At 44.5% G+C, this 26601-nt stretch overlaps 1 protein-coding gene across 3 annotated transcripts in view; it reads left to right on the forward strand.

Moving 5' to 3' along the window:
• The window catches only part of LOC112232943 (kelch-like protein 29), a 361010-nt gene that overhangs the window by 201443 nt on the left and 132966 nt on the right, over positions 1-26601 (forward strand). For 2 of the 3 annotated variants that reach the window (XM_042321862.1, XM_042321863.1), the window contains exons 4-5: positions 7991-8147; positions 13381-13952. In XM_042321862.1, coding sequence (XP_042177796.1) covers positions 13388-13952 — 565 coding nt within the window. In that variant the 5' untranslated portion in view covers positions 7991-8147; positions 13381-13387. Of the gene's footprint in view, positions 1-7990; positions 8148-13380; positions 13953-26601 lie in introns of those variants that run through there. The other variant, XM_042321864.1, reaches the window with a different exon arrangement.

The raw sequence follows: 26601 nt of genomic DNA on the forward strand, positions 1-26601 counted from the left end.
CCTGTATCTTTGTATTGACTGGGTTTATTGATACACCATCCAAAGCCTAATTAATAACTTAATCATGCTCAAAAGAGATATTCGGTCTGCATTTCATTTTTTATTAATTTGTAACATAAAAACATAATTCCACTTTGACATTATGCGGTATTGTGTTTAGGCCAGTGACACAACATCTCAATATAGTCTATTTTTAAATTCAGGCTGTAACACAACAACATTTTAAAAAGTCAAAGGGTGTGAATACTTTCTGAATGCACTGTAGATGGATGTACCTAATAAACTGTCCACTGAGTGAATATTGAATTGCAATGTTTTTCACCAAGTCCAGGGGATAGGGTGTTAACAGCGTGGTGTATGTTAGGGAGGGCTGGTGATCAGGCCTTTTCTATTAAAGACATTCTCCGGTACTTTGGCTACTAACATAGTATTTTTTTTAAACCTCCCGCTTGGGGCTGGATGTGTCAATGTGTAGTTCATACATGCATAATCATGGAGCTCAATGGACATAGCGAGAGAGATATGACAAGGTGCACATATTGAGTACCACAGTAAGAGTCTTTTCATAAAACCTAGCGGTAAAACTCGGAAATGGTTCCAATAATTTTTCCACCATTCATTTTTATGTAATAGATTTTAGAAGTACTTCATATAAGGTCTGTGTTTTTTTTAGGCTTACCCTGGCGTGGCGTTTTGATAACCGCGCAGATCTCTCTCGGACAAGGTAACTTTTATCAATCTATTCGCCTGTAATTACCCCCAAAGAAAATGCTAATTAGCCACTAATGTGGCTGTCATACAGAACTACACATCTTGTCACTCGAGGCACAGGGTGTGAAAAAAAACTCCACATTTCTCCATGCAAACTCTCATCAACAAGTAGCAAGTAACCTAGTAAGTAGATATTATAGCCTTTTTAGTTTCTCTTGTAAATGATTGACGTTGTGTATTTCTCGTAATTTCTTGTGTAATTCATTTTTTCTGTACTTTTTCAAATTACCTAGCATTTTTTTAATTAGCATAATGTCTTAAATTACCTTGGCCTTTGTAGTTAACCAGCTAATCTCTCCGTCGATCTGAAGCCTTAAGTTACCTAAGTTACTCCGATAAAGCACACGTGCATTTTCTTTTCTTCCCGCCAAAGAGGCGTCGCTGGAGCCATGTGATAAGGTAAGCCCTGTTTCCTAGTCAAAGATCTGTGGTTAGCTAGGTGCTTATGAAAGCTAGATAACCACTGAGTGTAGTTATGTGTACAACACACATTACCTTCCTTACAAGTAAAAAATAAAACCTGTATGGGCTAGCATAATGACTTGTGACATTTTTATTGACAATTCTTTAGTGAGCTAGCTAGTGAACGTTAGCTCGCGGTTTGTGTAGTCATGCTTCTTTACACAGTGATATGTTAGCTAGCGTTAGCCCACCAGGGAAGGGATATTTAGCTAGCTGGCTGGCAAGGATAAGTTAGTTGGTTAGCTAGCATGTCACCACTTAGAAAAGTCTGACTACCTGAACGGTTAGCTTAACGTTAATTAGCTAGCTAGCTAAATATTGCCTGGTGGGCTAGCTAGTTAGGCAACTTGGTTGGCTAGTTAGCTACTTTAGCTAAAGTTAGATAGATAACAAAAAACTTGTGGGCTCAATGTTTTCCCCATCCAAAACACAAACTGTTTTGTTACACGAGTGCATCTGTTGTACATGACTAATCTAATGAAATTAAGCTAGCCCGCAGCTAGTACTTTTCAGACTGGGCTAGTAGACAATGTGCGAAGCTAGCCAGACACAGCAGTGACATTTTGCCTTTACATACATCGCATGCCACAGATTCAGGACCTGAATGTTTTTTTTGTCAGATGGGCATACTGGAAACCCAGTGACAGTGCTCAGGTCTGAAGCTTCCATTTTCTGTTGGGAAAGAGAAATGGCCCTGTATTTAACAGAAAAGGTAGCTCATCCAACTTTGCAGAAGAGGAAGATCCAGACTGCTGAGAGACCACTTGTCACATTGTCCAAGGTGGGTTTGTCTTATGACAAACAAGGCATTTTCTGTCCAGATAAAGATGTTGATACGGCATTGAAAAATACCCACCACTGACTAAATGTCTCTTTGTTTTCCAGTCCAACAGGAGCCCTCAGGCCATCCAGTGCATAGACATCATGTGCCAGTGTGAGCTGAGTGCGAGACTACAGCCCATCGAGCCTGTGGACTGACAGGTCAGTAACTCATCAAATATGATACAATATTGTGTAAAATGTTGAATTTGTAGATGCTTTGAAATTGACTTTAGGTCCCATTCTCCCCATGTTTTAGATGTTACATGCGGAACGTCAGGTTCACCCCACCAACAGCAGTGTATGATCAATGCCACCCTCAGCCAGGTGATCTGCTGGAAGTGACGTACTCTCTCTCACTCTGGGGGTAAGACATCATTTAAACAGCACAGATATAAATTCCCACTGTGCCCATGATAAAAATGCAATGTGAAGTGTGTTTTATTACTGAATGGAAATGTGAGGAGATGCACTAAGACTAGCCTTTGTGATTTAACTTAAGTTGGCTGCTTTGAGCAAAACCTGAACGTAATAGGCTCCTAGAATAGGTTATATTGTTTGTGTATGATCTTTATTCATTGTTCACTTGCTTTTCAACAATATCAGGTACAAGCAGGGATGGACTGGGGCCTTCAGCAAGTAAGACACGGGGGGGTAATAAATAATTTGAACATCACAGATTTAAATTCCCAACTGTTCCCATGATGAACTTAACTACATTACTTTAGTTGGCTGCTTTGAATAAAACGTGTATGTAATAAAACCTATTCTGGGAACCTAGTCTGTGTGTATGAACTATGTGAAATATTTTTTCCCTGAAAACAGGTACTGACAGGAAGAGCAATATGAGTCTGTCAGAGGTCAGCACGTTGGATGGTGATGGAGGCTTTGGTGGTCCACACAATAAAGAAGCAGGTGTCCCTTCCAGTGATGTGGAGCTGACCTTGGTACTGGTGCCAGTAAGAATTGTCTTCACGGAGGTAGTAAGACCCTCCCTCCTCGATACAGAAATCCTTCGACTTCACTGCCTCTTCAATGGTAAGGTCCATTGCACCATAGGGACACTTGACTTCCACCACTGGTGTGGTACCTACCAGACCATCCGGTGAGGCACCCAGGATCCCAGACCCCGTGACCCAAAGCCCTGACTCCTGCACATCCATCTCTTTAGCAAAGCGTTTCCCAAACTCTGTCCTGGGAACCCCATGGGGTGCACGTTTAGTTTTTTGCCCTGGCACTACACAGCTGATTAAAATCATCAAAGCTTGGTGATTATTTGAATCAACTGTGTAGTGCTCGGGCAAAAACCAAAACATGCACCACTTGGGGTCCCCAGGACTGAACTTGGGAAAGCCTGCTGTAGCCGTTTTGAATGCCTTGATGCCCTCCTCTTCGTTATCTGTGCCCCACTTTACAGACACCCCATCCAACGACTGATCTTAGGACCCTTTTAGCAGCGACTGAGTAACGCGCTTGGCCTTAACCGGTGCTCTGTAATTTCTGGCCGTCAACCTCCCTCTTCTCATGGTGTGCCAGTTGGGGTTGTTGCTGGCCAGGATGCCTGCATGCCCCAGGTGCCCTTGTTCTTATAACAATGTCCGGTACAGACAGGGATGACGGGGAGGGTAGCGGTTGTTCTGGCTCAGGTTCAAGGAGACTTGCCATTCCACTGTACTTGTCCCAGAGTCTGTTCCTTAGCCACTGAAGATCCTCCTCTGTGGGCTCTCGGGACAGAGGGTTGTAGTCTTCAGCCGGGTACAGGTCCTCCGCTGTCTGCACCTGGTTGGGCTTCCTCCACTCGAATTCCACATCTGTACGGCAGATATTGTGAACTGCCAAAATAGGCTGCATGGCTACACTGATGAGTTCCACGGAGGCATTCCCATGTGGTAGAGAGAATCTACAGGTCACCTATAGAGACCTGCCAACAGGAAGGATGTTAAGTGACACATGCCTTTCAATTCATGAAACTTTGAACACCATGAAATGCATTTGTTGTAAGAAATGTGCTGTATACTGTAAATAAAGTTTGATTTGATTGATGACATGACAGCTTTAGAATATTTAATAACACATTTTCACATGAAGACAAGTGCAGTTTTTCCATAAACTTTTACTTGATAACTTGGGATTTCATCACTTGCCATATCAATCATACAGGGGGAAGGATCCTATAAATCATGACTGTGTGAATGCATGTACCACTCCGAATAAAAAAAACTACTGTGCCTTTGAAAATGTGTCTCCGGTCATGAAACTACAATACAGGCTGGATGTATAAACAAAGTCAATTCTGAATGTCAATAGATATTTAGATTCATTCTCATCAATGACAACATTCTAGAACTGAGTTATCACTCATCTAAGTCTGGTATCCGGGGTAATCTGGTTAATTATATAATTGATTAAGTGTCTCTTTCCTTGTCGAATGTTAACAGCTGTATAGAACACATTGTATTGCTAAGATGCTCAAACTGAACTTAATAGCTACACTCACCGACTCAGGATAAACGTTTATCCCTCGTGCTGGCCTTGACCAAAACGGTATGTTACCCCTCACTACAGTTGCACTTCTCCACATGGCCAGACTTCTAGTGGTCTTCTCCCCTTTTTAATGCTCATCCTTGAAAAATGCCATAAGGTCTGAAATAAACACCCAAGTCGACATATTGCACAAACAAGTAATAGAAAATACATTTTGATCTACTGCTCTGCTAACTAGCTAGCTAAAGTAGTCATTGGCTAGCTAAGACGGAGAAAGGGGACGGAAGAAGTTCCACACTTTATTCAATGCATTTCAATACAGCACATGGATCGGCTAGTGTCGGCTAGCGATGACGTGCAGGAGGTCTTCTCTGTTGCTAATTAGTATTTCCCTTTTTTTTTTGTAAATTGAGGTGAATATATTGGTAAAACTCACCTTGGCCGAGAGAGAATTACATGGTTATCAAAACGTCACGCCAAGGTAAGGCTGCACCAAACAAATACTTAATTTGAAGTGTTTGTAAAATTCACTATGTGAACAAATGAATGGTGGAAAAAAGATTGGAACCATTTCTGTGTTTGACTGCTAGGTTAAATGGTTAGTATGACACATCCACTGTGGCGGACTATGTGACGTAGTCCTCCGTTTTTGGGGACCACTTTTTGCTCATGAGTGCTACTTTCAGAACTACTGGTAAAAAAAGAATACAAAAGTACAGAAGAATCTCTTTAATGTAAAAGCCAGGCTGTGGTTAGCTGGAGAATCAGGGTGTACTCTAGCCTCGCTCTTAAACCTCCACAACTGGAGATAGAGTGCCAATACTTCTGTGGTGTGTGTGTGTGCTCGCACATGTGTTGCTGTAGGGTCTGATGGTGGTTGACATGTGTTGCTGTAGGGTCTGATGGTGGTTCACCCAGTGTTTCCATCAGGCTGTGCTGTTCTGATAACATTTCTCACTATTGTATTGTACAATGTTAAAAAAATAGAGGGAACTTAAACAACACAATGTAACTCCAAGTCAATCACACTTCTATGAAATCAAACTGTCCACTTAGGAAGCAACACTGATTGACAAATTTCACATGCTGTTGTGCAAATGGAATAGACAACAGGTGGAAATTATAGGCAATTCGCAAGACACCCCCAATAAAGGAGTGGTTCTGCAGGTGGTGACCATAGACCACTTCTCAGTTCCTATGCTTCCTGGCTGATGTTTTGGTCACTTTTGAATGCTGGCGGTGCTTTCACTCTAGTGGTAGCATGACACGGAGTCTACAACCCACACAAGTGGCTCAGGTAGTGCAGCTCATCCAGGATGGCACATCAATGCGAGCTGTGGCAAGAAGGTTTGTTGTGTCTGTCAGCATAGTGTCCAGAGCATGGAGGCGCTACCAGGAGACAGGCCAGTACATCAGCAGACGTGGAGGAGGCCGTAGGAGGGCAACAACCCAGCAGCAGGACCGCTACCTCCACCTTTGTGCAAGGAGGAGCAGGAGGAGCACTGCTAGAGTCCTGCAAAATGACCTCCAGCAGGCCACAAATGTGAATGTGTCTGCTCAAACGGTCAGAAACAGACTCCATGAGGGTGGTATGAGGGCCCGACGTCCACAGGTGGGGGTTGTGCTTACAGCCCAACACCGTGCAGGACGTTTGGCATTTGCCAGAGAACACCAAGATTGGCAAATTCGCCACTGGCGCCCTGAGCTCTTCACAGATGAAAGCAAGTTCACACTGAGCACGTGTCAGAGTCTGGAGACGTGGGGAGAACGTTCTGCTGCCTGCAACATCCTCCAGCATGACCGGTTTGGCGGTGGGTCAGTCATGGTGTGGGGTGGCATTTCTTTGGGCCTCCATGTGCTCGCCAGAGGTAGCCTGACTGCCATTAAGTACCGAGATGAGATCCTCAGACCCCTTGTGAGACCATATGCTGGTGCGGTTGGCCCTGGGTTCCTCCTAATGCAAGACAATGCTAGACCTCATGTGGCTGGAGTGAATCAGCAGTTCCTGCAAGAAGAAGGCATTGATGCTATGGACTGGCCCACCCGTTCCCCAGACCTGAATCCAATTGAGCACATCTGGAACATCATGTCTCGCTCCATCCATCAACACCACAGACTGTCCAGGAGTTGGCGGCTGCTTTATTCCAGGTCTGGGAGGATATCCCTCAGGAGACCATCCGCCACCTCATCAGGAGTATGCCCAGGCATTGTAGGGAGGTCATACAGGCACGTGGAGGCCACACACACTACTGAGCTTCATTTTGACTTGTTTTAAGGACATTACATCAAAGTTGGATCAGCCTGTAGTGTGGTTTTCCACTTTAATTTTGAGTGTGACTCCAAATCCAGACCTCCATGGGTTGATAAATTTGATTTCCATTGATCATTTTTGTGTGATTTTGTTGTCAGCACATTCAACTATGTAAAGAAAAAAGTATTTAATAAGAATATTCATTCAGATCTAGGATGTGTTATTTTAGTGTTATTTTTTTGAGCAGTGTATTTTTTTAAATTTTTTTACCGTTGTTTAACCAGGCAAGTCAGTTAAGAACAAATTCTTATTTTCAATGACGGCCTAGGAACAGTGGGTTAACTGCCTGTTCAGGGGCAGAACGACAGATTTGTACCTTGTCAGCTCGGGGGTTTGAACTTGCAACCTTCCGGTTACTAGCCCAACGCTCTAACCACTAGGCTACCTTGCCGCCCCAGTGTATGTACACATCAGACTTAGGTGTCTCAATATTTTATTGTTTGTTGAAGATGGATATAATCCAGTCTGAGTCATTAATTTCCCCCTTCCCCCGAAGTGGAATGTCGTCGTCCCCCCACATTTCATTCTAATCGACCATATTTACAGGTCAATTATGCTTCATGATTAGTAACAGCTAGACACAATTTTAATAAGCGCCCATGTCCTGATCTGGAGAAATTCAAAACCATACAAACGTTTAATTGCCTTTTGATTGCACACTGCAAGGTATAATTGAATGGTTTAATGAATAGTTGAATAGGTGTGTGGTCTCACACAGTAAGGACCTATAGAACGTCACTCGGATGTGGATGTTGATGTCTGTCGTTTATGGAACTATAATCTACATCAGTCACCAGTTATTGCAGTTGCTCTCCTGATCATCTATGTCTGCAAAGCTTGCTGACAAACAAGTCAACCTTTTCATGTAACAGACCGATCATCTCTTCTCTATATCTCTATCTCTTACCTGTGTATCAGACCTGATGTTTATTTTTGTGGTTTTCTAAGCTCTTGTCTATCTCCTGTGTCAGTTGAAGGCCGATTTTGTTCATCTCACTCACTCACTCACTCACTCACTCACTCACTCACTCACTCACTCACTCACTCACTCACTCACTCACTCACTCTCTGATACCTAGGTGTCAGAGCTAGTTTTGTCCTGGTGTTTTTCTAATGTGTTGTTCTCTGTCCTCTCTCTCCCAGGTATCTGGTGTGTCTCCAGGGGAGAGGGAGAGCCAGGCTCCAGGTCTGCTGTTAGCTCCAGGGGTGAGGTGGGGACAGACACCCATCAACCAGCTCACACCCTGGGAGACTGATGAACCTCCTGCCAAACAACAGCACAGAGACTGTGAACCCATAGGTACTGACACACACACACACACACACACACACGTGTATACACGCGTATGAACACACACAATACGTGGCACACACCACACAAACACACACACCTGCACGCAATACTAGTTATAGCAATCATAGTCTGTATTATTGTAATATTTTCTGATTTTAAACAAATCATCTCTCTGAGGTTGATATTTCACGAGTATAAATGACAATAACAATAATGGGTTAAATTTAGGAGCTGTAGAAGTTGAGAACCTATAGTAGTAAAGTGAACCCAGAATGGCTGTGCCCTGCAGCAGTCAATTTCCCTCTGTTACGCTGCTCTGCTGGCCTCTGCCTCCTGCTCACGGAGAATGGATCTAATTTAAGAACAATACACAATGATACAGCCACTGCACTTGCTCCATTGGCACCTCCACGATTAATATACTATAGACACTATGAAAGCTGTATCCAACGATGTATTCAAGAAACGCAATGAATATGGTATACTTCCATAACAAATATCCAGTTTCCACGTTCCTAATACTATAGCGACCAATGCAATGAATAATGTATATTCAAGTAACACTCATTATATACTGCACTGTGTATACATCAATATAAAGTACAATATGTATTGTATGGTATTATAGCAATGAATCCATGAATACTGTCTACTTCTTGAGTAGTCAGTATTTTCCATATGCGTCGTACTGTAGCTCTATGTTACCTACTCGACAAATGATCTGTTAACTAATTGACGCAGTCTCAATAAAGATTTAAATAAATAACCTGTCACAGCTAAGACGCTGATTGTGTACACGCAGAGAAATAATACCTTTTTCATGGAAAAAAGGCATTTTAATTCTTGTCAGCTGAGGCTGCCAATGTAGGCTTTGCTACTACTAAATATCTAGTTTCTCAAAAACATCACTAAGACCTACTTAATGGAAATATATTTTCTACTGTTTTCTATTTGAGATATGCCTCCGCCATTTCTAAATGTCTAGTTTCTCAAACTAATAAGTAAGTACTCTCTGCTCTTGTCTGTTTGAGAGTCTTTGCCACCACAGTGGCTTTGACCAAAAGCTTTGGCTAGTTTCTTCAACTCATCACTGAGGACAATGTTCCTATCGTGTTCCTCTTCTGGAGGTTGGGGTTCAGAGCAGTGCTCTCTATCCCCTAAACACCCTGCTGGGAGGGTATAGAGGGACGCGTGTACACACACACACACACACACTGTCCTCAGGGACCCTGCTGTGTGGGGTATAGAGGTGGCTGAATGGTCCATGAAGCCCTGTGGTATTTGTAATGTGGCCAGACGACTGAGGCTTTGCCTACAAGCACGGACTGACACACACACACACACACACACACACACATACACACAGTCTGGTGGCGTAAAAAACAAACACACACCAGCCTCAACCACAGAGTGAGATGTCACCCATGCTGCTGCATATGGCACTCAAACCAAGTGTGTGTGTGTGTGTGTGTGTGTGTGTGTGTGTGTGTGTGTGTGTGTGTGTGTGTGTAAACGTCTGGCATCCACAATGAAACTAGCTCCGCACTTCACTGAACTGAGTCGCGAGAAACTTCCCCACCAACTGCCAGAGTGAATCAATGGTTTGAATAGGAACTTCTCTGCAGTTGGTTGTTTTAAAGAAGTTTCTGTCTGGAAAAGTTAACTTTTCGCTTGTGAGAAAGAAGGGCTTTGATTTCTGAAGCGTTGCCTCAGTCGGTATGTTAACAATTAGAGGTTGATTGAGCAATTCACCAAATTGAAATAGAAATCTTATAAAAGGACCAAGGAGCACTTATGAAACAACCAATATTTAATGCTCACACATTTAAATGATGGGGTACAAGAGAGCAATCAGGAGAAGGGATCCATTTAATGTTAATGCAATTACATTTCCCTTCTTAAACCTTTCATTAGCTCTGCCGCAAGAGGACTCGCAAATGTGAGTGCATGTTAGCCATCGCTAATGAGTTCCATCTTGTCACTTCATTATATATTTTAGTCCAAAGACTGATTGTAGTTCAGAAAATGTACAGGAACGCTTTAATAACTCAAGATGGAGAACAGGGAGGAGAAGATGCGTATCGGGCTGTAATCAATTCTGGCACCTCGTTGAAATCCTACTACTCAGGCCAAAACTATAGGAGCATAATAATATTATATCGGATTTCTCTCTCTCTCTCTGGTTTTAATCAAGTTTAGGGCTCAAGTTGAGAACAGTAGGAATAAAGTGGTATAGTGCTGAGATAGTTGGCCTGAGGATGGATGACCATAATGTACTGAGATGTTCTCTTCTTCCAGTCTAGCACATTCTCGCTCTCGTATGCGCCAGAGTAGAAAATACTGTAAATACATACTTAGCTAGCTACATGGTAAACGGAGCTCATCACTAATACCATGGACTGAACGTGTTCCCTGTAGGCATACCGTGTATGTACACAGAGTGTACGCATAATCTAGGACACGTTCCTAATAACATGTTGAGTTGCAGCCTCAATTCGTCGGGGCATGGTGTTGAAGGCGTTCCACATGAATGCTGGCCCATGTTGACTCCAATGCTTCCCACAGTTGGGTCAAGTTGGTTGGATGTCCTTTGGGTGGTGGACCATTCTTGATACACACGGGAAACTGCTGAGCGTGAAACTCAGCAGGGTTGCTGTTCTTGACCCAAACCGGTGCGCCTGGCACCTACTACCATACTCCGTTCAAAGGCACTTAAATATTTTGCCTTGCCCATTTATTTCATTTATTAGGATCCCCATTAGCGGATGACAAAGGCGACAGCTAGTCTTACTGGGATCCGACATATAACGACAGACATTACAGACAAAAACTGACGAGGTGCACACTGATCGGTAAAGAGAGGATGACATTCTATAACGCTCCTTTTCCTCTGCACAGTTCTCTCACACTGAGAAACAATAGGATTACAATAGAATGTGCTATGCTTTTTTTCATTTAATCCAATTCACTGTTACCAATTCTTTTATGAGATGAGGATTCATTGATGGAGTAACTTTAATCTTAGCTGGACTGAGAGAACTTGAGGCTTCCCTCCTCAATGTATACATTGGTATGTTTTTAAGTTGCGCTGTTGAGAGAAACTCTTTCTACAATCAGAGCAGTAGTAAGGCTTCTCTCCTTTATGTATACCTTGGTGTCTTTATAAGTGGCTCGGTTCTACAGTGAGAGCAGTAGTAAGGCTTCTCTCCTTTGTATACCTTGGTGTCTTTTTAAGTGGCTTGGTTGATAGACTCTTCCTACATTGAGAGCAGTAGTAAGGCTTCTCTCCTTTACGTATACCTTGGTGTCTTTTTAAGTGGCTCGGTTGAGAGATTCTCTTCCTACAGTGATAGTAGGCGTAAGGCTTCTCTCCTGTGTGTGTTCTCTGATGAACTTTTAGCTCAGCTGATGTATAAAAACATTTTCCTCCAAATGGCACAAATACACAATCCATGTCTCGAGGTAGAAAAAATATCCTTCTTTAACCTGTCTCCTCACCTTTATCTAGACTGATTGAAGTGGATGTAACAAGTGACATCAATAAGGGATCATAGTTTTCACCTGGATTCACCTGGTCAGTCTATGCCATGGAAAGAGCAGGTGTTCTTAATGTTTCGTACACTCAGTGTATATGGTCAATATGTTAACTGTAGGGCCCCTATATACACTACCGTTCAAACGTTTGGGGTCACTTATAAATGGCCTTGTTTTTGAAAGAAAAGCAAATTTGTTTGTCCATTTAAAATAACATCATTAAATAGTACCCACTAAGAGTTCCTCTTTCCAGTGTCTGTGTTCTTTTGCCCATCTTAATCTTTTCTTTTTATTGGCCAGCCTGAGATGGGGCTTTTTCTTTGCAACTCTGCCTAGAAGGCCAGCATCCCGGAGTCACCTCTTCACTGTTGACGTTGAGACTGGTGTTTTGCAGGTACTATTTAATGAAGCTGCCAGTTGAGGACTTGTGAAGCGTCTGTTTCTCAAACTAGACACTAATGTACTTATCTTGCTCAGTTGTTCACCGGGGCCTCCCACTCCTCTTTCTATTCTGGTTAGAGACAGTTTGCGCTGTTCTGTGAAGGGAGTAGTACACAGCGTTGTACGAGATCTTCAGTTTCTTGGCAATTTCTCGCATGGAATAGCCTTCATTTCTCAGAACAAGAATAAACTGACAAGTTTCAAAATAAAGTTATTTGTTTCTGGCCATTTTGAGCCTGTAATTGAACCCACAAATGCTGATGCTCCAGATACTCAACTAATCTAAAGAAGGACAGTTTTATTGCTTCTTTAATCAGAACCGTTTTCAGAGTGCTAACATAATTGCAAAAGGGTTTTGGATTAGCTAACACAATGTGCCACTGGAACACAAGAGTGATGGTTGCTGATAATGGGACTCTGTACGCCAATGTTGATATTCCATAAAAAATTTGCCATTTCCAGCTACAATAGTCATTTACAACATTAACAATGTCTACACTGTATTTCTGATCAATTTGATGTTATTTTAACGTACAAAAAAATGTGCTCGTCTTTCAAAAACAAGGACATTTCTGAGTGACCCCAAACTTTTGAACTGTGGTGTATGAAAAGTAATTTGTTGTGCAATTTGTTCAGCTATCTAAAAGGATCAAGTAAATGATGAGGTTATGTAATAATAATCTAAACTCTTTCCCTCCTCCCTATCTCACCCTCGTGTTCTCTCTCTCTCCGTCCTCTCTCTCTCCCCTACCTTCCCCCTCTCTCTCCCTTCACCTCTCTCTCTACCTCTCTCTCTACCTCTCTCTCTACCTCTCTCTCTACCTCTCTCTCTACCTCTCTCTCTACCTCTCTCTCTACCTCTCTCTCTACCTCTCTCTCTACCTCTCTCTCTACCTCTCTCTCTTCCTCTCTCTCTTCCTCTCTCTCTTCCTCTCTTTCTTCCTCTCTCTCTTCCTCTCTCTCTCTCTCTCTCTCTCTCTCTCTCTCTCTCTCTCTCTCTCGCTTCACGCTCTCTTCCTCCCCTACCTTCCCCCTCTCTCTCCCTTCACGCTCTCTACCTCTCTCTTCCTCTCTCTCTCTTCCTCTCTCTCTCTTCCTCTCTCTCTCTTCCTCTCTCTCTCTTCCTCTCTCTCTCTTCCTCTCTCTCTCTCTTCCTCTCTCTCTCTCTTCACGCTCTCTTCCTCTCTCTCTCTCTCTCTTCCCTCTCTTCCTCTCTCTCTCTCTCCCCCTGTCTCTCTCTCTCCCCCTGTCTCTCTCTCTCCAGGTCCTCCATGGGTACCTTCTGTAGCAGCAGTGACCAAGTCCAGTCTCCTGCCCCACTCCTACCCCCTCCAGCCCCCTCCTTCAGCCACAGTGTCACTGTCCAGTGCCCTATTATAGGTCTGACTCCCTCCATCCAGTCACCCATGCCCCTCCACTCCCACCCGCTCATGACAGCCCACTTCCAGCTACCCCCGCACTCCACTGCCCACCAACCCCCCGCCATGGTGCTCAAAATGCCCTACCAGCCACCCTATCCCTTGGCCCAGCCCCCTGTCTTCTCCTCGCCCCTCTCTACCCCCTCAGGTGGTCCCAGGGGAGCGCACCCCAACCAACAAAACCACAGAATGATGGGGAACGGTCATCTGACGCCTCACCCCCCTCCTCACCACTCTCACCCAACTCACCCTCTCATACAGCCCCATGCCCTGCCTCTGACCAATGGGCAGTTGGCGCGGCTAGTTCCTCCTACTCCAGTAGCCAATCAGGATGGTCCTAGAGGGCCCAATGGGCTGCAGATGCTGAGGACTGTGGGGATGGGAAAGTACGAGTTCACAGACCCAGGACATCCTAAAGGTAAGACAGACCCACTCTGACTGGGCAAGTCTGCAGTCACACACACCAAATGTAAGACAGGCCCAATACAACTTTATTCTCTAATTATTTTGTTTTTTACGGAGTAGGTTTTCTCAGTGTAGGACTCAGCTTTTCTCTGGGTAGAGTGTGGTTTGTACAGGGAGCAGGTTCTCTGGGTAGAGTGTGGTTTGTACAGGGAGCAGGTTCTCTGGGTAGAGTGTGGTTTGTACAGGGAGCAGGTTCTCTGGGTAGAGTGTGGTTTGTACAGGGAGCAGGTTCTCTGGGTAGAGTGTGGTTTGTACAGGGAGCAGGTTCTCTGGGTAGAGTGTGGTTTGTACAGGGAGCAGGTTCTCTGGGTAGAGTGTGGTTTGTTCCAGGGAACAGCTTCTCTGGGTAGTGTGGTTTGTACAGGGAGCCGCTTCTCTGGGTAGAGTGTGGTTTGTACAGGGAACAGCTTCTCTGGGTAGAGTGTGGTTTGTTCCAGGGAACAGCTTCTCTGGGTAGAGTGTGGTTTGTACAGGGAGCCGCTTCTCTGGGTAGAGTGTGGTTTGTACAGGGAACAGCTTCTCTGGGTAGAGTGTGGTTTGTACAGGGAACAGCTTCTCTGGGTAGAGTGTGGTTTGTACAGGGAACAGCTTTTCGGGGTAGTTTGTGTTGACAGCACTCCATAAACAACACTACAAACATCTAACCAGGAGAGTTAATAAAACAATACCTGGTACTGGTGCCAAATCTTCACAAAGCTGCACCAAGGTCACAGCTTACACACGCACACGCACACACCTTATTCCATTGTTTTAAATTATCCAGACACGCCTGCAGTCACTTTTTAAGTTTCTTTTAAGCCTGGCAAACTCTTGTTGTCTTTGTGAAGACTGCGAGCTCAGTGGTATGGCGAGCCGTCTCGGGTTTGGCTGCATCTCAAAAGCCGTAAATTGTTGTTTGTTAACCTTGGAGTTTGTGATGCAGGGCCAGAGACAGATGTTCTATATTCCCTGACCAATTTTCACATTTAATGAAGCTTTTAATCTAGAGTTTAGATTGGCCTTTTTTCCCCCCAACTCATTGAATTTTTTTATATTTTGGGAGTAGATCAATAGAACGTGTGCAAATGAGTTTCCAGATTGATGTAGAAAGCAGTTGTGGCATTCGGAGCGGAGGCTACCTGAGACACATTTAAATGAGACAGCAGGTGGAATGGAAACACAGACAATTAGAGTGAGGACGTATTGAACTGCAGTCCGGCAGCTCATTTCTGCTGCGTCTCCTGTTCGCTTAGATGCTTGCCGGGTTTTGTAATGGGTACATTGTTGCTATGCTGTCATTTATTGTATTTAGTCGAATAGCCAACGTGTTGTGTGTTTTTGAATTCATACGTTGTGTGTTTCACAATCTATATACTGTGGTATTTATTCCAAAAGCCAAAGCTAATACGAATTGTTTGCAACTACACTAAACCAGAGCTTTCCTACCAAAAGTACTAGTACCAGTAAAATTCTATTTCATAAACGCATGCAGGGGGCTCTGCTTAGAACCATGAGACGTGACGAGATGGAGTACCACTTTATGAAATATTCAGCGGTAGAAATGAGCATACAGATGTCACTGTGGTAGGAAAGTCACAGGAATAGCAGAGTTCCATTCAGAGCAGCAGCACAGTAGCAGGTGTCAAATCGGAGCAGAGGGTTCTTGAAAACCTTAATTTGCGCACAGGGTCGAGTGCACTTTTGATACTAATATGACTGCATTGTCTAGATTCCCTTCACTCTTACCCCACCCCTGACTATTTTCATAGATTAGTGTTTTGAGATGTCTAGAATGTTTGAGCTGCCAGTAAGGTCATAGTCTGGATAATAGACTGCTGTATGACCCTGAGAGGGCTTAGCCGAGAATTAGCCAGGCGTCTCGGCAACTTGCTTTTGTCCTCGCGGAGAGGAGAGGGACACCTTCCAGACTATAAGAACACTTAACCTTGCTGCCATGATAATCAACCAGTCAACCACCACAAACCAGCCTGTCGTGCAGTGCCTGTCTTCATAACATTTTGACGCCACCTCCTGCTGTCCTCCCCTATCTCTTGCTCATTCGTATTGTGTTCTCCACCCTCTCCCCCCCCTCTTTCTCTTGGTCTCCTGCTGTGCTCCATCTCTTTCTTTTCCTCTCTGTTGCGCTCAGGGAACAGATATCCCCTCAGGTCACTAAACATCAGTGGCCATCAGGAAGTGATGGGAGGGGACAGGAGGGGTACAGGGGGAGCAGGTAGCTGACTCGTGGCTATTCAGCAGGTTGATGGTCTGAGGGTAGAAGCTATTGGCAAGTCTGTTAGTTTTTGCCATGATGCTACTCTACTGCCCACGTCTGAGTGATGGAAGCATGGAGAACAGCCGTGGCTCGGGTGGCTGAGTTCCCTGATGATCTTCTGGGCCTTTCTGCGACATCTGGTGCTGTAGGTGTCCTGAAGGGAAGGCGGTGTGCACCCAGTGGTGCGTTCTGCAGAGCGTACCACTCTCTGTAGCGCCTTGCGGTCAGCGGCGGTGGTGTTGCCGTGCCTTGCTCAAATCAATCAAATGTTACGTCACATGCTTGATAAACAACATGTGTAGACTAACAGTGAAATGCTTGCTTACGGGGCCTTCCCAACAATGCAGAGAGAAAAAAAATAAAAACAATTGAAAAATAATAGCATGAGGAATAAGTAACGGTAACTTGGCTATATACACAGGGCATCAGTACTTAGTCAATGTTTTGGGGTACGAGGTAATTGAGGTAGGTATGTACATATCGGTAGCGATGCAGCCCGACAGTATGCTCTCGATGGTGCTCCTGTAGAACACTGGCTGGTCGAATTTCTACAGCCTCGTGCCTTTTTCACCGCGGTGTCTGTGTGGTTTGACCGTTTCAGCTTCTCAGATGTGTACGACGAGGTACTTGATGTTTTTGACCATCTCCGTGGCCCCGTTGATGAGGATGGGGGCTGTGCCCAGCCTGTTTCCTAATGAAGTCCACCGTAGTGCTGTGTAGTGCTGTGGCAAGGTTACTCCTCCAACATTGGGGAGTGGGCTGGGCTGGGCTCAGAAGCCAGATGGTAAAAGTATTCTCTAAGCAATGGTCCAGGGTTATTTTTCATCCCTGATAGTTAAGGTTAGGATTGGGGGAAGGTAATCTGGTCTTAGATCTGTGGTTAGGGGGGACTTTTACCATTCCTAACATGCACAAAAACACGCTGTGTTTCATTTGACTGGCAGATATGAATGTCCTTGCCTTGAGAAAAATCAGAATTATCTGCTTGGTTCTGTGACTATTAAATCAGTTATCAGTCATATTTTAGCACCCACTTTGGCACAGGCCTCTTGGTTTCAACAACACTCCTATGGCGTGCACTTCTTCTGTGTGCAGTGAGGGCTTGGATATTCAGTGAGGGCTTGGATATTCAGTGAGGGCTTGGATATTCAGTGAGGGCTTGGACATTCAGTGAGGGCTTGGACATTCAGTGAGGGCTTGGACATTCAGTGAGGGCTTGGACATTCAGTGAGGAGGGCTTGGATATTCATTCAGTGAGGGCTTGGGCATTCAGTGAGGGCTTGGACATTCAGGGGGCTTGGACATTCAGTGAGGGCTTGGACATTCAGTGAGGGCTTGGGCATTCATTTGGGCATTCAGTGAGGGCTTGGACATTCAGTGAGGGCTTGGACATTCAGTGAGGGCTTGGACATTCAGTGAGGGCTTGGACATTCAGTGAGGGCTTGGATATTGAGAGGCAGTCTTTGTTATGGGTCTCTTTTATGATAGTATTCCACCAGCTCAGAGGAAGGATTTTTACATTATGTCAGAGTGCTTCAAATTCACTGTAAAAAAGAGTAAGCTGATTTGAATGGCTCTCAGTAGGATCTAGACACTTTAAGTGTTGGTGTGATTAGGATCCCAGTGAGTTGAGCCGTGTGTGTGTGTGTGTGTGTGTGTGTGTGTGTGTGTGTGTGTGTCACACAGTAAGCTCTGTCTATCATTGCCCTATATGAAGCCACATGACCTTTCAGTGGCCACCTCATCAACTGTCAGAGGCTTAATAGTCCATCTTTGTTTCACTCTTCTTTTTCAGTCTGGGGGGGAGAGGGGGCAGAAAGTAAAAATGAGAGACACATGCAGAGAGGGTGAGAAAGAGAGAGAGACACATGCAGAGAGAGAGAGAAAGAGACACACAGGGAGGGAGAGAGAGAAAGACACACAGGGAGAAAGACGGAGAGAAAGAGAGTCAGAAACAGAACGAGAGACGGTAACATCTTTACCCAAATCCTCCTGGTCTGTCTGGCTTCTCCAGGATGACTGATGGTTGTTGAAGGTATAAGCTGATGACTGGGGTGTTATCTAGCTGTCATCCTCCTGTGTATGTATTAACCCCACCATGACAGGTCTGAATGGCAAATAGAGGTGAGATCCTCTCCGATCACCCACAGACACAGCTATACAGACAGCTATGGATTTCAGATTAAAAACTAAGCACACGCAGTTAGGAGGCTAACACTGAGCACACATACTGTAGTTAGCGCACGGACACACACACACATACACACACACACACACACACACACTAGTACATGCTGTAGCACAGACACACACACACTGTGCTTTATATTTTTTTATATATATATATATATATATATATATATATATATATATATATAATAAGGCTGAGCAGATTGGATGGTATAGACTGAGAAGGTGCAATTTTATATTCAGCTGTCTCAGGAAAACAAGCAATCTGGACTTAAGTCCCCCTCTTTCACTCTCTCTGTCTCTTTCTTGCTCTCTCTCGCACTAATCCATTCTTACTTCAGATTTCCCCTGTCACTCTCCTAATCGTGGCGTTCCCAGCTGAAAACAGGCCATTAAAAGACTGACTTACACCGCTGGCCCCAGCAGAGGAGAGGAGAGGAGAGGAGGGAGGGAGGGATGGAGGAGGAGAGCTGGTGACAGGTATAGTGAGGGAAGAAAAAGAGGAGGAGGAGGACATTGGGGAGTGGGTGACAGATAGAGAAGCATAGTACTAGGTTGAGTGGGAGAGGAAATGAGGAGGGAGGAGAAGAGTGGATGTAGCAGATATTGGACTCCTGCATAGGTCAGTTTTTTTGGAGCCACACCCGCCCAGCACCGGCCACATCAATTCCAGGTCCCTCCCGATAACCGACATCATTACAGATTCCTCTCTCCAGCCCGACCTCACCCGCATAGAATTGTTCTGAGAGCCCGTTACCGACCAAATAAGGTCAATCGATCGTCTTTTATAAAGCCTTTTTTTTTTTACATCATCAGTTGTCAGAGTGCTTATACAGATACCCAGTCTAAAACCCCAAAGAGCAAGCCATGCAGATGTAGAAGCACAGTGGCTAGGGAAAACCATTCCTCTTCTGGCTGTGCCGGGTGGAGATTAGGAAAGTACATGGCCATTCAGGCCAGATCGTTCATCAAAACGTTCAAATGTTTCTAGATGACCTGCAGGGTCAGATAATGATCACAGTGGTTATGGAGGATGCAGTAGTTCAGCACCTCAGGAGTAAATGTCAGTTGGCTTTTTAATAGCCAAGCATTCAGAGGTCGCCGAGGCATTCAGAGGTCGAGACTGCAGGTCGGGTAGCGTGGGAGAGAGAGAGAAAAAGAGCAGTTACAACAGCAGATCCGGGACAAGGTAGCACATCCAGTGAACAGGTAAGGGTTCCATGGCCGCAGGCAGAACAGCGGAAACTGGATCAGCATGGCTGGATGGACTGGGAACAGAGTTCCATAGCCACAGGTAGATCAAATGATTGAATTGTTTTTATGACTCGAGTAGTAGGCTATTATTCCCCTTCCCTGCAGTAATTAATTTGTCCACATGTCTATGCAACATTTGGATAAAAGGAAACCATGCCATGAATTAGCAACAGTATAGTTTCATCATCACACTGCGATGCGGCACATTGACAACTCAAATGACTTTGGAAAAACAATTGCCTTGTTACGTAATGAAAGCCTATAGCCGACATAACAAAACAAGACCTTTACGTTCAATATTGTTTAGATAATCAAATAGTTTAATGGAAATTTAAATAAACAATTCCCAGAGTCGAGTATAGGCTTCAAAAATACATTTATTTAGTAGGGTATACTTAACTTTTACCAGACGCATCGGTTTAAACTTTATATGGTCTGCGTATGGTCTAAATGAACAAAAGCCTGAATTAACCTACAAATAGGCCTACTTAAACAATAAAGACATAGGCCAATGTAATTATCAAAAAAAAGTCCATTCATCACTTGAACGAAAGCCTACTTTAATCATGGGAGATGTGGCTGTCTTACTGCTGTCTTCCAACTGTCTTCCTGCTGTCTTCCTGCTGTCTTCCTGCTGTCGTAAACAAATACCTGCTTGCAATTTTTGCAGACTGTGTCGCCTATCCATCTACCAGATTGTTGTCCTTCTCCACCCCAAAACCGGGGATTTCACTCGTGCAGCACATGTTTCCATGATGGTGTATACCCCCATCATAACCTTTTTATTTTCTATTTCTCCACACAAATAATGGACAGTTCCCTGCTCAACACCCACTCGCTGTATGTGTGTCTGGTAGCCTACTATGTCTAGATAATCTCTCACAGAATGGAATTCACAACACAACAAGGTCCTGGGTTTGTAAAACAAAATTTGTACCTTGATATAAAACGTTTCCAACCAGAAATATAATTGTTTTGAACCGCAAGCCAACCCGCAGGTTGAAATAATTTGTTTAATTCCATCCGCCAGCTGAACCGTGGGTATCCGACTCCATGCAGGACTCTAGCAGGTATAGCACAGTGGGCTAGAGAGGAGGGCAAGGAAGAGACAAATATGTTAAGGAGTGGGTAGTAGGTATAGTACAGTGGCCTCTAGCATAGCAGGAAGTGGACGAGGAAGGGGGAGAGGTAAAGGAAAGCGAGGAGAATGAGGAGGAGAGCAAGGTCTAGTGGCTTCTCTAGCTGGAGGGCCCCTGTATGTCTCTCCCTCTGTCTCTCTCTCTCTCTCACTCTCACTCTCTCACTTTGTCACACTGGCCGTGTGCCTGTGCCCCACTCCACCCGTCTATGTCTCCCTCCCTCCATTTCTCTCCCCTTCCATCCCACTCTGTCAGGCTGGCCGTGTGGCTGTCTGTGCTACTTTCCCTCTCTGTCTCTCTGCCTCCTTCTCTCTCCCTCCATCCATCTCTCTCTCTCTCCCCCCCTTCATCCTACTCCGTAAGACTGGCCATGTGGCTATGCTGCTGCCGCTGAGCATTATCTTGAAATGTGTGTGTGTGTTATTAATGAATGCTGTGCAGCGTTGCTGTGCATGGAGGAGGAGGTAGACAACCAAGTATTTGTCTTAATGACCTATGACCCAGCTCTATATGAACTGTATTAGGGGATAATGTATGGGACTCATGGTAAGGCCCCTCTACATTAAAATACAATAGCGAGGGAGGGAGAGAAAGAACGAACAAGGAGGGAGAGGGAGAAGGGGGGAGAACCCCTCCTTTCTGTCTCCCTCTCATCCCTCGCCCACTCCTCCACCCTGGAGTGAGAAGGAGCGATACATAGTGTATAAACAGCAGAAAACTCATTGGAAGCCATCATCAGTGAAGTTAGAGAGGTAGGAGAAGGGAGGTAGGGATGAGCTAGTCCTCACACCAGTGGCTCAGTAGTGCCCTCCCGCATGGGCTCCTAAATAAGTTTGAGCCAATATCATGAATATATGCCCGCTGTGTGAGTTCATGTACCAAGGTTGCTCCAGAAATGTCTACCTTATTATCACCAAGGCGTATTATTCATTTGACAGAGGTAGTTGGTGAACACAATTGTGTTTTCTAGTACAAGGGTTGTGTCGTGTCTGTACTGTCATTAAATTGAAGACTTATAGTTTTTATCAAAGATTCTCAGTAATTAGTATTACGCGATCAACTGATTAATCATGTAACTGTAATTAACTAGGAAGTCGGGGCACCAAGGAAAAATATTCAGATTACAAAGTTATCATTTCCTAAAATTACTTTTCAGATATTTTATCTGATCAATTAGTCTTCTAATTAATTAATTATTTATTTACCTCACGTTAGGTTCATTCCAAACGTCGTAAATTGTTGGTTATCTGCACAAACCCCGTCTTTACTGAGTCATCCATACATCAATTGTCTTAAATCATTTATTTATTACTAACTAAGTAATTCTCAGAAATGCATAAACAAACAAACAAAGTAAATGTGGTTATAAGAAATGATAAGGGAATGTGCCCTAGTGGGCTAAACCAACATGGCGGCTTGTTAGACAAAAGGGGAAGTGAGGGTCGACTAAGAAGTCACTAGAGAGTGATAATTATAACAATTGAAATGCTAATCCTTTGCAGATGAACGCTCACTCCATTCGGGAACATTTGCAATCAATATATATATTTACGCACAGTGTGTTTCGGCGGTTGTCGTTCTTCGCGTTCAATGATACCAAATTCCTAGCTGCAGACTAGTAATTAATATCAAAGACTTGTTCTTATTCTGTCTTATCGATAGTCTAAGAGTTTAACCACGTGGTATGGTTAAAAGATTCAGCAATGGTCTACAACCTTCGTCCTTTATCACATGGTCTGGTGATAATTTCTCAAAGTTGGGTTTTATTTGGAATGGCAGAAAAGGGGCTGTCCCAGGAGGCCTGACCCTAACTGGGCTTAGGGGCGGTCCTCTGATTTAGTTCAAATCAAAAGGGAATTGTATTTTCCTTCACTAAACAGTCCAAAATCATATTACACAATTTTACAAACAGTATCATACTCACTCATTCATCTTATACAACAATTAGATGTAAACCTCATATCTGAGGCTATTATAGAAACAGCGTTATGGTAATGTGGCCACACCGTCTCCCATGAGCTTCCCCAAGTTGTAACAAACGGACCAGTTCGTAGCTGGATTCTTCACCGATCTTTTATACTTTCTCCGGAACATGAAATGTGTTCATACCTCAAGTTCTGTGAGGTGGAAGAAATTCCTTTGTGCTCTATGAAAATTTACTCTGCCTCTTATACTGTGGGGCCATGTGGCAGGGTCTTCTCAGGAATTTACGACCTCTCTCTGACCACAGCAGCCTAGTTGAAGGAGGCAAGGGGGAGGCAGGGAGAGGGGGATGGGGCTTGCTATACCCAACAAGGGCAACGTCATGACATACTCCCCCTGGTGGTTTGGATCTTGTGTGTCCTGTAAGTTACAAATCAAAATAAAATCATGAACAAGTGATGTCCTCTTTGTAGATCATTGTTGTAGTCCCCTCTGATGGTTGAACTTGGTAGGCTTCTCTGAAAGCGGAGCAGTCCACCACAAGGATGGCAGTTGATGTCCGGTTGGTGATTGCTGTTGCGGTCCCTTCTAGTTATGTACCTTGGTTTGGTTCCCTGGAAGCTGCAAAGTACCCCAGGGAGGGCCAGGGGATGTCCTGGTTGGTGATCGCCGTTGCGGTCCCCCCCTCCCCCTCTGGTGGTTTACCTTGGTAGGCTCTCTGACAGCGGGGCATGCCGCCACAGGGATGGGCCGTGGGTGTCCGGATTTGGGGTCGACGTTCCGGACCCGTCTTCTGGTCGTCGTCCAGGCTGGAAGATCTGGGCAGTAACTTAGGCAGATGTTAACAACGCACGCACACACACTCATGAAATATATATAATTACATTCATTTCCCAATGAGCGGCATTGTGGCACGAAGTGTTGGTTTTATGGGGACGTTGTTTATGGCTCTATCACTTCCTAAGTGTCAAAGGAACTGAACCGAAAAGGAATGAAAGCATTAACAAAAGATATACAAAAAATAGTTCTCACACAAAAATCAGCAAATTGGACGTATATAGAATATAGTCCAATGTTCTGGCAAAATGACTATCATGGCATTGTCTCTAATGCCATATCTATGGTTTTCCTACTTGGTGTGTTGTTTAGGCACTATCCTAAGTTGATAACTATATGATAAGTTTACAGCTGTAAGGCACTAGTTTTGGGCAGTCTACAGGGATGACCTATGGACTTCTGGGAAGAAAACTGGTGAGTACTGTAGCTGTAGAGTCAAAGGCCTAGAAGTAAATGTTCAACTTTACTTAGGCTGGTATTTTGCTCGGACCCTTAAGTGATCCTAGCATAAATCCTAATTGGATGTTCCGTTGTGCATGTGCGTTTATGCTTACAAAGCACATGTCAAGGGAAGAAAACCAAGTATCCTGGCAAGATTACAACTTGTTCAGAATGAGTCTGACGTAGTCAGGTAATTTTCAGGTCAATGCCTGGAGGTCAGTCAGAATTGGTGTCAAGGGAGTCTGTAGTAGTTTTTACTACCAGCCATGGCTATGTTATCCACGGAGGAGCTAACCTCACGACAGAAGTACTCTTTAAGTATTGGACCAGTCGTACGTGGTGTGATCGTGGTTAATGATTCTAATAATTTTCCTCCTGAATGGAGGATTTTATTTATTAGTGACGTGTTAACCATTGGAAGAGTGCACTGGAGATTCCCTTCCACGTGTTGCACTCTGAGTGACTCAAACAAAAAGGTCGGACCCTATGTACGAGTTGTCAGTGGCCGCGTTGTTATAAGGATTGCTGTAACCTTTCAACCAAATCTCCTGGTGATTGTGCTTCAAAACACTCAGTGGCTGTCGAGGGCTGTCAGTCACCGCGATATCCTCGTCTCAGTTCGCAGGTATCGGTCTGTGATATCGTAAAGTGTTTCACCAGCGGGAGTCATCGGGTCAGTTGCTGGACTGACGCCATTAGTATCATTGTAAAGAGTGACAGTCCCCAACAAAGCGGAAGGTGTATCATCGGAAGCAGAGTGTACTCTGTGCATCAATGTTTTTCTTGCTGAGACGGCCAAGGTGCTTGCGGAAGTGTCCGAAGGGCAAGAGGAGTTCATCTCAACTACCGTATGGCATGACTGCAAGGAGGAGGGAAGTTGCTTATTCACAGAGACAGCTGGCTCGAAATCATGAAAAGAATGGTCAATCAAGTTGGCTGATGGAATGTGTCGAGATATCATAATATCTCCTTGGATCGGATTCTGCTCCAAGAAGTTTCTAAACGTCTTTTTCCCAAGGGGTGCTTTCGACAGATACCCCTCGTGAATGGCTGTGTTGCAGCTAGCATTAGGGGAGGACAGTGTGGTCAGTGGAGAAGGCACGGTGGCCTGTGACCATACCTGGTTGGTTTTCCAATCCATCAATGGGAGTAACCGATCCGTCATGTCTGCGCCAAGTAGCAGGGTTACAGTTTCGAGGCTGGTAATTTACACAGGGTGAACGAGCGATACGTCCTTGAAGTGTAGTTTCAGCATGATTCTCAATGAGAGGCGAGGTAGTCGGAGTGACCCCTCGAAGTGTAGTGTCGCATCGTTCCACGTTTTAACCAACGTTAAAATCAAATCAGAATCAATTAGCGCATGACAAGTTAAGCAGTCCTCTAGGACTGTTTCCAGGTTTGGCCGTTTAGATTCGTGGTTAGTGGACATATTCCCCACAAAGTGGAGTGGTCATTCGCAACGACGTGATGTTCCATTTCTGTTCAAGGTGGAAGCAGTTTGACTTTTCCGATTTTGAGTGGGCTTGGCTTTAACGAAGCGTTTGACCTTTTTCTTCACCACCTTTGTATCAGAGTCCATAGACATAGCCCGGGAGCTTGTTTCTTGATCAAACGGGCCCTGGATAGGGATTTGAATGAGAGCGGGAGAAATTTTAACTTTAACGTCCTTGCTATGGGTGTTAATACCTGCGGACCTGGTGTCCGGTAATTCCTTGTCGAGTCCTTGTGACTTATCTTTTACCCTTTTCTCAAATTGTTCTCGCTTTAGTTCTTCCCATAGTGGAACTTCTGGAGAACATTGGTCCACGTTTTGATCGTCCTTCACCCCTTTGTTACCCTTGTGCTCTGACACTTTTTGTGGGTTGGGTGCAGGAACGTAGCGAACAGGTCGATTGTAGCAGTAGTCATGTTGATAGCAACGTACTTTATAGTTATTTCGACCACGGAGGTTATTGGAATCATGGTTTCGTGGTAGAAACTGTTGTTGTGTGTCATCTCTCAACGCTCCAATACCTGATAATGCACCCTCTAATTGGAGTGAGAGCTCCTGGTCAAATTTCAAAACCTAGTGGTCAGGGCTCTTACCATTGTGAACTTTTGATGCCTCAAAAGCTGTGCTTGCAAGCTCTCTGAGTTGTAAGATGGGCAAGCCAATGTGGGCGGCAGGGCCCAAGTAGGTAATGAAGGTAGGTTACATGTACGACAGGAACATTAGTTTAAAAGGTAACAGGTCTTCCATGCCTGTTTCAGTGAGTAGGCCAAAGTAAACTTGTGGGTGTTCGTTCCGTGCTTGTTTAACGGTGTTAGCCAGTGAGCTATAGTGTTGCGAGCCGCAGAAGCACTGAATTCTAATTTCAAAGCTGTGGCAAGTTTAGCATAGTCATTTAGCGCGTGTTGCTGTTGTAGACGAATGAACCTTGTCACGCGTCTATTCGATGTTCGCTTCAACAGGTAAACCCTGTCAGAACCCGTAGCGTTCGGGTAGCCTCTATGTCAGCTAGGAACGTCTCAGTATCGTTTGGCTGACCTGGAACGCGGTCAAAGGTGGGGAAAATCTTGATGAG

Source organism: Oncorhynchus tshawytscha, linkage group LG05 (assembly GCF_018296145.1).
Source record: "Oncorhynchus tshawytscha isolate Ot180627B linkage group LG05, Otsh_v2.0, whole genome shotgun sequence".
NCBI classification, from domain to species: domain Eukaryota; kingdom Metazoa; phylum Chordata; class Actinopteri; order Salmoniformes; family Salmonidae; genus Oncorhynchus; species Oncorhynchus tshawytscha.